A 12,423-nucleotide genomic window follows, 5' to 3' on the forward strand; every position below is an offset into this window, starting at 1 on the left:
GGTATAAAAAGTTCTAGGTGTCTTCTCTTCTCTGGAGATGACTCGGCTTTTACTTGGGCATGAAATTCCTTCTCTATCAAATAAGGATTTGAAGAATGTTATTAGAAAATTTCCAATTCCAACATTTTATATCTATATGGTCCCCACTCATAAGTCACTGTTTTGTGTCAAGAAGCATTTCTTTTACAAACCCGTAAGGAATTCTGCCCTTGGAAGAGATCATTTTGCTGTCTGGCCTTCTTGTCCAGTTATCACAGCATTATCCATTCTGGCACTTTTCTCTCTCGTGTTTCCTTTAATCCAGCTGAAGTGTAGATGAAGCCAGAGGCACTGGAACAAACAGTATTGTTTCTGTGTTGTACACTGGAAATTGTTATACACACTTTCATGTATGTCGCTATGTCAGTGAGGTAGTGAATGCCAAACGTGATTCCTGGACTAAATGATATGATTTCTGGGTACTCTGGTGACCTCAGAAATACATTAACATATTGGATTTTCTGTTAAAGGTTTTCTGTTAAAATGTACATGTGATTTATTCTGTAACCACTCAGCATTCTGTCAGTATTAAAGATTTTCTTTGACGTATTTGCTATCTGTAGGAAATTATATTTCAGTAAATTCACATATATCTTGTCTGGTCTTGGGCTGCACCACTGTTAGTAATATCAATCTCTTACTTTCAAAGATGCTATGATTTTTGTCATGTTTTCTTTTCTAAAATGCTTCATCCTGACTGCACCTGTTAATATCCTATTTCAAGTGCCACTGGATTTGGTATTTATGCAGTCATTATTGACTTTAACGAGAGAGATTTCAGTCAAATAGTGTGGATGAAAGCCTAATTGGCGAGAATTCTAAAGAGAATGGGACAAGAGAAATGAAGACAATGAAGAGAAATAACTCAAGAAGTTTTACTGTGAAGGAAGGTACATAATGGGTTTGGGTGGGGGGGGTGGTCAAGGGAGGTTTCATTTAAAATGGATGATAAGACTGAAGGTGTCCAAGTGGAAGTACTGCAGCAGAGAAGGGAAATGAGTGATGGAGGACAAAGTGGATAACTGCAGGAATGGATAGGACCCAGGGCATTAAGCTGAGGGGTTGACTAAGTTAGGGCTGAAGACCTTTCTTTCACTGTAACAGGAGGAAGAGTGAGTGGGACAGCTTAGTAGCAGAATGTTGAGTTTCTCTGCTGATGCTTCTATTTGCTCACCAAAATAAGAAGCAAAGATAGGAGGAGTGAGGAAGAGGTCTGGATATTAGGGGTTTGAGGAGAGAGGAAGTAATTTGAAATAGTCATTGAAAGAGTGGGAGAAAATTAACTAGAGAAATGTACTAGGATTTCCAGGCAGCACTGAGGGTCCATTTGAGGGTTATGACCACAAATTTGAAGAAAAACACTCAGCATGACTGTAATTTGTTTATTTGTTTCCTAGCTTATTCAGCTGCTTGAGTTTGGCAGGGATTTAGTATTAACCAAGGTTCGAAGTCTTACTTATACAGTAAAATCCATATTGAAAAGGGCAGGGGAGTTGAAGATAATAAGCGAGTGATTTTTTATTGGTGGAGAATGGAACCTAGTCTAGCAAGGAAGTCAGGGAATGAGGGCGGTGGCGGTGATAGGCAGTGAGAATGTGGTAGGCTCAGTAGCTTGGAAGACCCTCCAGAGTGAGGAATGATTGGGGTCAGAATATTCTGAGGGTGAGCCAGAAGAAAGTAATGATGTTTGAAATTGAGGTTTAGGAGAGTGTACAGTTACCAACGAAACCCAGGTCATTGGGAGCTGAGGTAGGGTGGAGGACAAGACCATTGGAGGTTAGGAGGTCAAGGCAGTGAGAGGCCATGCTGGAACTGAAGCTGAGGAGAGAAATAGCAACAGAAAAGTCTTTTTACTTAGCGGGTGGCATCTGTAACTTCCTCTTGGTTATTAAATACTCCCTGTACTCAAACATCCAGAAGCTGGATAAGATGCAGAGTCACCCACAGGAAGCAGGAACTTTTGACGTGGTATTTCCTGGACACTGGTCATGTGCTCTCTGGCTGACCTTTCATGAATGGCCTTTAGTTCCTGTCCTGTGGCCACACATCCCATAGAGTTTTTTTTTCTTTTGCCCTCACAGAGGCTCTTATGGGCAGCATCGTTTGATCACCTTGTGGAGGCGTCTCTTTGACCCACCAGTATCCTTGGCCCATCAGCTCTGATGAGCTAGCTCCCGTGAACCTTTCCAGTGAAGCTTTGGTAGCAAGAGGGGGACTTTCTACAGCTCAGTACATCCATCCATAAGATGAATTGCAGCAGTCTTCTGGCAGATAGTCTCTCTGAGGGGCTCTTGCAGCCTCCTTCACCTGACTAGTACTTTTTCTAAGTAAATCTCTTCTCACCACAAAATCCTCTAACCTGCTCTTGTATGTGATCCTAGGTGAGTGATGGACGTCAAAGTTGCAGGCCTGGCTGATGACCTCTCTGTCTCTCTCTCTCTTTCTTTCTCACTCTCTTTCTCTGTCTCTCTCTCTCTCTCTGAAAAATGAGTGGGTGTTTGTCACCGAATGTTCTTATCCCTGGTGTCCCAGCTAAAACTGGAGCTTTTCAATTAAAACCCTGCTTGTTTTCTGTGGTGTTAGATGTTTTTTTTTCCCTAGACAATTAAATGGAATTTTATAATTGTATAGTCAGAGTTCAGGAATATTACATTGTCTCTTTCCTCCAAAATCTCAGCAGTGTTCAAATTATTATGTATTTAAGACAAGAAGAGCTGATAAGTGTTCACGCATGATTGGTACAAAAGTCCTGCAGATAGTTTCCTAAAAAGTACTTAAAAACATTTAAAGCATGGTGGGATGAATGTTCTCCTTATACTAACTGTCCAGGAACAATAGACATTAGATTGTAGGCACGAAGGATTAATATTTAAGTTTACCTTCTTCATTTTGATATGAGTTTTGATTGGTGTGTATTCTCTTCACTTGATCATGTCTGGTTTAGGATGTCTTATATATGGTTTATCCTAAGTTATATTTTATTTCTTTAGAAGCTTATTCACAACCCCAATATATTATAAACTGTGTTACCTGCTCCAAAATCGTCTTACAGCTTTCTCTCCCTGTCTTCCTGTGTTCAAACCCCACTGGCCTTTCAATGGCTCAAATGCACGGGGCTCCTCTTTAAGTCCACACACTGTGCCTTCTGCAAGAAGTGCTCCCTCCCCTGATTTACACTCCTTACACACACCCAACGAATCCTGTGCATCCTTCATCTTTCATGTCTCAGCCTAAACATAGCCCTTCCTCAGTGAAACCTTCCTTAATAGTCCACACTTCCCCTCCTATACCAACTAGTGTGTTTTCTTTTAACACCCTGTGTTTCTTTTTTTTCATTTACCACACTTGAAAAGAAGAACAAATTTATGTATCTATTTGGTGCCTTTCTAACACTCTAAACTATAAGCTCCATGAGGGCAGGGCAGTAGCTGTTTTCCCAGTGCCTAGCAGGGTGTCTTGAACATAGTTGGCACTCAGTAAACATTTTTTGAATAAATGAATGAAAACTCCCAGGATAATTCTACTAGAGTGAAATTGAAAGGCTTTGTCAGCATATGCAGGGCCATTTGAGGTTGTGAGGATTGGAGGAATAGACACCCTGCAAAGTTTGAGTTCTTATGTATTCTAACTCTTCAGTATGTGTTTAGTTTTAAAAACATAGTTAGGTGTGAGTGGGAGGTAAATTTGAATTTTTCATAGAAAAGTCTGTATTCATGATTTTTGTGGTGGTATTCTAACCGTGCTGCTCATTGTAATAATTGGCGTGTTGCTTACATGGGCACTGACTCAGCAGAAAATTCTAACCACTCTTGCAAACACAGTTCAGGATCTGCAGATGATCAGTCAATAGGGTCCTTGTCAAAGAAAACAAAAAGCCTACACAAGATGGAATCATCTTGAGAATTTTTCCCCATATACTGAGCTTTTATACTATGACATTTTGCTATTAAGTTAGGTGTGTTGTCGATTATTTTTTAAAATTATAATTCATACACTTCTGAAGGTTAAGTATGATTTAATTTACAAAATAAAAGGTCTAAATAATAATTTTCAAATTAAAAAGAATTCCTTGTTTCTTTCCTGTTATTTAATTTACATGTGGATATGTTTATAAAACATTTTTAGTGCTGTCAAATTTTTTTTAATTCCACATCTTTTTAAAGTTCAGGATTTCAAAATCAGTATATCCATGTTTTAGAAGTATATATGAAGGTCTTTTATCATTTGACCATTTAGGTGTAGGAAAATTAATAGGCAAGAAGACCTCTTATCATTTGTGCTGCTTCTGTCTTTTACAGTAGTTGCCATTTGATGGAAAATGAGATTGTGAAAGTTTTGTGGTTTCCATAGAAAAAGTTTATTTACTTTTTTCCGAAAGAGTGAGGTATCTTTAAAAACCACTTAAAGACTTCATTCATTCCCTGTCTAGGACACCAATACAATATGGAATTGATGGGACTGCTTCAGATTTAGTACTACTGAGGAAGTTTGTTGCATACAAATTCATTCTGAAACGAATGTTCAGAGATTAGACATCAGAGTGTACTGAAGTAGAGTCATAAGAAATCAAAGTGTATATTGCTGCTCTGTTACCACCAAGAACTATTGAATTTTGAACCCCTGAACACTCTCTTCTAGCTGCTTTCGAAATCTATTGAACAACTGAAGCAACCAGGCGGTCACCTTGAGGAAGCGGAGGAAGAGCTTCAGGGGGACCAGGCGATGCAGGAAGACAGAGCGCCCTCTAGTGGCAACAGCACTAGGAGTGACAGCAGTGCTTGTGTGGATGACACATTGGGACAAGTTGGGGCTGTGAAGGTCAAAGAGGAACCAGTGGACAGTGATGAAGATGCTCAGATCCAGGAAATGGAATCTGGGGAGCAGGCTGCTTTTATGCAACAGGTAATAGGCAAAGATTTAGCTCCAGGATTTGTAATTAAAGTCATTATCTGAATATGAAATGCATTGCAGGTTTTGGTAAATGGATATAATTTCCTATCCGATTATATCTCTGAATGATTTGACTTTAGTGTTTAAGGATTCTAATGTAGATATATCTATATAGAGATCTTTCTATATACTGATCTCTATATAGATATCAAGGTTTCATTGAAACTCTACTGGTAAGGAAATACCTGTTACACTAAAATTATACTACATCAGTATCCAAGTAATAGGGTTTTAATTCATCCCAAAGCCTGCCCCACCAGTTACTTCTAAGGAAAACGAACTCACTGTTGTTTTTAGTTTATCTGTTGAGATCAGTGACTGCTGGATATAGTTTCCCAGTCTGATCAATGAAACATTCTATTAGTTCTTGATTTTTTTGATATGCAGAATTCAATTTTCACATTGTTGTACATAATGTATCATACTACAGTCTTGAACCCTGTTAAAGGTAGTCAGCCCTTCCTTCCTCTCTCTTTTTTGTTAAGTGAAATGTTCTGGTTACTATGCCAGTAGTCCTAGGTTATTGTATAGTTTGCAACTGAAAATTTTAGGAATAGAGGTGGTTTTAAATATATAGATGCAAAGTACAGCACAGCACTATTTTAAATATTACATTATGTCTCACCTAGTACTGCTCATTTCATTTTTATCCTGTGTTATTTGATGACATTGTTTATTGAAAAAGATCAAATGAAGCAGATGCAAATGTTGGCAAGAAGTAATGTGCAGCATTATGATCCAATCAGATACTGTATTGTATCTACAGTTGTGGAAAACATAGTAACGGTGTGATTATTATCTGATATGAAGTCAAAATCATGTTTAAAAGAAGAAGGTGTATCATGTTTGATAATCATTGTCACTAGGATCTCTTTAATATAATTCCATAATGACACGGCATATACCATACTATTTTGGCAAATAAAAAATTAGGAAAGTTAGGTTTAAACAAAAGAATCTACTTGTACATAATGCACCTTCAGAAGGACTATGTCCTTTGATGTTATGAAATACAAACAACTTTGAAGGCAACAGTAGACTGTTTATTTAAGTCAGTTCTTTGTCAGGTTCCTGCTGTTCTACAGAAAACTGATTCTATGAGGCTGAACAGGAAATGCCTTGTGGAAACAGGAAGTCCAAGTGATTCATGTACTGAGGAATGTAGGGAAAAAAAAAACGGAGGATAGTGTTTTACTCTCTCTGTTTTTAAAGGGCACTCTATGAATTGATTTATTGTCTAAGAAAATAACACCACAAGTAGGGAAATTGTTAAGGAAGCTTTTCACTGGAACATTTCCTTCATACTCCCTTTTGATATGTTTACCTTGTTTTATAGGTTTACTTTTGTTAAGCTAGTTAAAGATTCGTTGTACTAAGACCCCTTTACTATGGATAATCCAAATTGACCTAGAATCTTTGTGAGGTTTTTTTCTATTAAAATATTTATATTTCTAAATCCGAGGCATTTTAAGGTGTAGTATCCTGTTTCAAAGGAGATATAGCAGTTTTGCCAAATGTAGACCTTGTACAACTGTATGTTACTGGCACGTGTTGTTTACATTTTGCTGTGACATTTTAAAATATTTCTTAAAAAAGGTTACTGCTAAAGATACATTATCCTTTTTTAAAAAGTCTCCATTCAAATTAAATTAACATAACTAGAAGTTAGAAAGTTTAAAACATTTCCATATAATGAAAGTCCTGATAATTTGACAAATAGCTGTAATAGGCAACACTTCCTACTATCAACGTATTTTGGTTAGTATATTCCTTCAGATTAAAATGACTTTTTGTCAGTTGTTTTGCATTAAAAATATGACATTCCTAAGATAAAATTGTTTATTTTTCCCATCTCATAAATATACATTTTCTTTAAAGTCTTTTTTCAATCTCATAAAAAAGGGATAGTGCATCTTTTAAAATACATTTTATTTGGGGAGGAACATGTGGCTGAGCAGGCTTTTGTATAATATTACTGCAGAGATATGTAATCACAAACAAAAAAAACCTATTTTTTATAATGTCATTTGAGAGAGCTTCATCAGTACAGTTGGTGGACGTTAATTGTTTGAATTTGATAGTCTTTGAATTTAATCAAGAAACTACCTGGAACCAGTGAAAAGGAAAGCTGGACTTAAATAATCTTAGAGCTAATTGATAAATGTCTCTTTTAAAATCTACTGTATTTATTATAATTTACACCCTTGAAGGTGATCTCTTGTTTTGTGTTGTAAATATATTGTTTGTATGTTTCTCTTCTTGCCTTCTGTTATAAGTCTCTTCCTTTCTCAAATAAAGTTTTTTTTAAAAGATCCCCTTTCATACATATGGCTTTGTGTAAACTTGATATATTTAATCGAATTTGAAGCTCATGCACTAGGTCTCATATACCAAAATATATTACCATTCTTTGTTGAAACAAGAAAATAAAGATCTTTCGAGCAGTTACTTCTAATGCCATTAAAAATAATAAATTCAACAATAGTGACTTTAACCTGTTTACATCAGCCATTATCACATAGCAAACACATGTAAAATATGTTGCAGTTTTATTTTCCCCGCGTGGCCTTTTTCATATGTTATCATCTTTGATGTCAACTTCTAAATATAAAATTTTATATAAATAGATATCAGTTCCAAACTTTGCTCAACTTAAAAAATGATTTTTAAAAAGGTTAATATAATCTCTTGAATATATCAAGCACTCAATAAAATATTAAAATGAATAATTTTCTGTGTATCATAATAGTTATACCTATTACAGTAAGGACCTGACCTACAAGTATAAAGTGACAGTACATAAATTTAAAGAGAAAAGAGTAATTAAATGACCTCCCCTTATATGGAAACAATTATTATAATAGTGTGAAGTAGAAGGAGCCTGACTCAAGTGAAGGGAACCGGACCATATACATCCAAGGGTTCCTTTTCCTTTTCTGGTCAGTTGCAAGCAAAACTTACTAGTCAGTACTTCATAATGTGTTACTGTGTATTTGGTTCAATAGGTTAAAAATATTTGTTTTATATTCTTTGATTCTCTTTAAACTTCAATAGTGTCACATGAGGTAAAGCTACTCTAATTCTGGAGCTAATATCATTGAGTATTATGAAATGGATTATCATTCTGTAATGCTCTAAACTAGATAATTTGGTTAGAATTGTGGAAATACCATTAATGCTAGTCATAATTTCCTGAATTGCCTTTGGACTATAAAATTACAAAATTAACTTGGTACTAGAGATCCTCAAGAAAGAGTTGGAAGAATCAATTAGATAATGATTTTATACTGTGTATCTGATTTCCAAAATGTACAGGGACTGATAACTGCATCAATATTAGAAACTTCTTCTTCAGAAAAATAGTTTTTGCCAGGACCTGCAATGAATAACCATTAGATCTCCTCTTCTGATAGCCAAGAGCTGCCTTCTCCCTGGTGAAGGTGGCTGCTGAAATGGAGACTGCTACTTTTCATAGTTCTAAGAAAGACAGTTTTTAAGAAATTTTTATGTTGTTTCATCCTTCTTTTTTTCTAAAGTATGTTAAAAAGGAATTCAGACACTAAACATTTTCTTGAAGCCTGGTACTCAACGGATATATAGGAGGACAACAGCATTTTTTTTTAATTTGGCATTCCTTTGTGATTTTTTTCCACTAATGGAAATATACAATTGTGGGTGTATAATTATGGGTGAACAATGATAAATAATCCAGGTGTACAAATTATAAGCATTTATAATCAGGGACTTAGAGATACTAGAGAAGGAGTTTGAGAGGTAGATTACCATTCCCTTTATTATTGATCATTCCTCCAGCTGGATTTTAAAGGGAAAGTAAGGGGTGGGTGTGTGCAGGCAATCAAAGAACTCAAGCAAATGAAGCAGGATATTGGGACTATGACTTTACAGAACTAATCTATCTAGGTTTTAAAAGGTCTCTATTCTCATTTAAAGTAACTTCTTTAAGGCTTATATACTGTAGGGCTTAGACAATGCAATTTTGGGGGACCATCTTGATTTACAAAAAGACTTCTAACTATTGCAAATATATAATGTACTAGGTATTGTTATAAGCACTTTACATCTTTTAAAGCATTAGTCCTCACAGCAACCTTACAGAGTAGATATTATTGTCCCATTGTAGAGATGAGGGCGCTGGGGCCCAGAAAAGTCAAATCAGGTCAAGGTCACCCAGTTAGTGACAGTCTAGCTCCAGTTTGAACCCAGACATTCCCACACTAGCCCTTGTTCTCAGCCTCTACCACTGAGCTGTATTTGTGCAACAGTTCTTACATGTCCAAGTTTATTAAATCATTAGCACTTTATTCTCTCTCGCTCTCGCTCTCCCTCTCTCTTTGCCCATCAGTATTTCCAAACTGTTTTGAATCCATTTTCTCTTTCAGTCATTGCTGTAAGTTAGGAGATCAGGACTCTTTTTTAATTCTAATTCACAGATGAGCAATCTAATTCTTGTACATTATGTTCAACTGTTTAGAATCATGAAAATTTGTGAGTCTCTTTTCTTCTGACCAGAGCCAGTCCTGAGATGGGGTGAAACAGTGACTTCACTTGGAATTAACTTTTTGGGGGAGTGAAAGAGACAAGATTTCAACCAGCTCACAGCTTTTCTCTCCCTTGCCACTTCTTACCTTCATTCCCCAGCGAAGGGGAGGAGACTTCAATTTCTAAGCAGTCAAGACACTGCCTTTAAAAACTTTTTTGACGTATCAAGGATGCACTTGATAGTCACTTTGAGATAAAATAGTCTGTATATAGTGTTGTAAAAAAATAAATAAATAAGGTTGTTTGTCTTGAGTTCTAGACCTCCTAAGTGGTTTTCCTATTGAAAGGTGCATAAAAATTGTCTTGAGGGAAGATGTTGACAATTGAGATTCCTGACCACACCCTGCAGAGGTTCTGATCCTGTTGTACTGACTAGGAGCCCAGGAATCTACGTTTTTCAAGCCCTTTGGGAGAGTCTGATTCAGAAACAGTGCTCTGGAGATGGCCAAGGGCCCTAAACCACTTCTTAAAATATGTCTTGATTTTTAACAGCTTTTACCTAAGATTCTTGGATTCTCTGATTCATTGTTTTCATTAGACTGTCTTGTATTTCTTATATATTGTTCTGTTTCACCTGCATGTTAATTATAGGTCAAGTATAGTTGTAATATAACTATAGGTTACTGTATTTACTGTTATTACTTCTTTGATAGTGCTTGTCCGTTTTGCTTCTCTCTTCTAATAGAATAATTTCCTGGTCTATTATGGAGTTTTCCAAGACGTGGCAAATTATTTTTCCTCAGAATTTCTGAGCTACTGTGGTATGTTGTTTTTTGTTTTTGTGTTTTTTATTGAGATAAAACTCATGTAACATAAAATGCACCATTTTATCCATTTTAAAGTGTACGATTCAGTGGTTTTTAGTATATTCATGATGATGTGCAGCCATCACTACTTCCTAATTCCATAACATTTTCATCAACTCACAGAAATTCTGTACCAGTTAAGTGGACAGTCTTCATCCCCCACTCCTCCAACCCCTGACAACCACTAATCTACTTTATGTTCCTATGGATTTTCCTTTTGTGGACATTTTCATATAAATGAAATCATACATTATGTGGCCTTTTATGTGTCTGTGTCTGGCTTCTTTGACTTTGCATAATATTTTCAGGTTCCTCCACATTACAGCATGTATTAGTACTTCTTATGACTGGATAATATTCTGTTGTATGAATATACTATGTTTTGTTTTTCCGTTCATCAGTTGACGGACGTTTGGGTGGTTTTCACTTTTTGTGTATTATGAGTAATGCTGCTCTGAAAATTTGTGTACAGATTTTTATTTTAACATGTTTTCAGTGTTTTGGGGTATATAGCTAGGAGTGAAATTGCTGGGTTATCTGGTAATTCTGTTTAAGTTTTGAGGAACTGCTAAATTGTTTTCCACAGTGGCTGAACTATTTTATATTCCCACCAGCAATCTATGAGGCATTCCAGTTTCTCCACATCTTCTCTAACACTTGTTATTTTCCCTTTTTTTTTCTTAAATTGTTGCCATCCTAGTGGATGTGAAATCATCATTGTTGATATGATTTCTGTTTTGCTAATGACTAATGATGTTGAACATTTTTTTCATTTATTTATTGGATATTTGCTGATATTTGCTTATCTTCTTTAGAGAACTGTCTATTCAGGTCTCTTGCCCATTTTTTTATTGGCTTGTTTGCCTTTTTTACTGTTGAGTTGTAAGAGATTTTAAATATATTCTGGATACTAGACTGTTATCAGCTATATGAGTTGAAAGTATCTTCTCCCATTCCGTGGGTTGTCTTTTCATCTTCTTGATAGTGTCCTTTGATGCACAAACATTTTTAATTTTGTTGAAGTCTATTCATCTAATTTTTCTTTTGTTATAAATATGTTGCTTAATCCAATGTCACAGAGATTTGCATCTATGTTTCCTTCCAAGTATTTTATAATTTTATAACTTACTTTTAGGTCTTTGATCTGTTTTGAGTTATGTACATTTAAAAATATTCTTCCATGCTTTTGTGTTATTATGTGGGGTTTTTTTGTGTGTGTGTGGTACGCAGGCCTCTCACCGCTGTGGCCTCTCCTATCGCGGAGCACAGGCTCCAGACGCACAGGCTCAGAGGCCATGGCTCACGGGCCCAGCCACTCCGCGGCATGTGGGATCCTCCCAGACCGGGGCACGAACCCGTGTCCCCTGCATCAGCAGGTGGACTCCCAACCACTGCGCCACCAGGGAAGCCCTGTGTTATTTTTAAAGAGATAAGAGCTTACTGATTAATGAACTCCACTTGCTCATCCATCATCTTCATTTTCCTCATTCCTAGTTGATTTTGGTCTTGCTTTTCCACCATTCCTGGTGCTGTCTCTTGTTGCCTTCTAGCTGTTGATGGTGCTTCTTTTTTTTTTTTTTTTCTTCTCAATTAAATGCTACAATCTTGATGTTTAATATAGCTAATATAAACTGAGGAAAATACTAAGTTTAATTTTCCGTTAAGTAATGCTTTTTTTTTTTTTTCCTGGTGATCTTTAAAAGCTAAAATGAAAGTTATTTTTCTTCATTTATGTGGCTTTAAAATTCTGCCCTGGTTACTCATCTTTACGTATGTCTACGTTTTACTTAAATTGTATGTTGAAGTTATTATGTTCAAGTCTTTCATCTTTGTTCCCCTGTTGACAGAACTTCTGCAAAGAATTGTATATTTGTACTTCCAAACTGGGGGCCACATGTAGCTAGTGAGAATTTAAAATGTGACTGGTATGAATTGAGATATGCTTTAGTGTAAAATAAACACCAGATTTCAAAGACATAGTATAGAAATATATTAATACTTAAGTAATGATGACATGTATTCATTACATATGAAAAGATAGTATATTTTAAATATATTAGGTTATATA

At 35.9% G+C, this 12,423-nt stretch overlaps 1 protein-coding gene across 33 annotated transcripts in view; it reads left to right on the top strand.

Moving 5' to 3' along the window:
* Positions 1–12,423, top strand: part of HDAC9 (histone deacetylase 9) — a 1,021,922-nt gene that overhangs the window by 619,228 nt on the left and 390,271 nt on the right. For 16 of the 33 annotated variants that reach the window (XM_067042622.1, XM_067042627.1, XM_067042630.1 and 13 more), the window contains one exon: positions 4,678–7,301. The exons of 3 other annotated variants lie outside the window; for them this stretch is intronic. In XM_067042622.1, coding sequence (XP_066898723.1) covers positions 4,678–4,992 — 315 coding nt within the window. In that variant the 3' untranslated portion in view covers positions 4,993–7,301. Of the gene's footprint in view, positions 1–4,677; positions 7,302–12,423 lie in introns of those variants that run through there. 14 more of the 33 variants (XM_067042606.1, XM_067042614.1, XM_067042608.1 and 11 more) reach the window with 1 other exon arrangement.

This window comes from Kogia breviceps, chromosome 9, assembly GCF_026419965.1.
Source record: "Kogia breviceps isolate mKogBre1 chromosome 9, mKogBre1 haplotype 1, whole genome shotgun sequence".
Lineage (NCBI taxonomy): Eukaryota > Metazoa > Chordata > Mammalia > Artiodactyla > Physeteridae > Kogia > Kogia breviceps.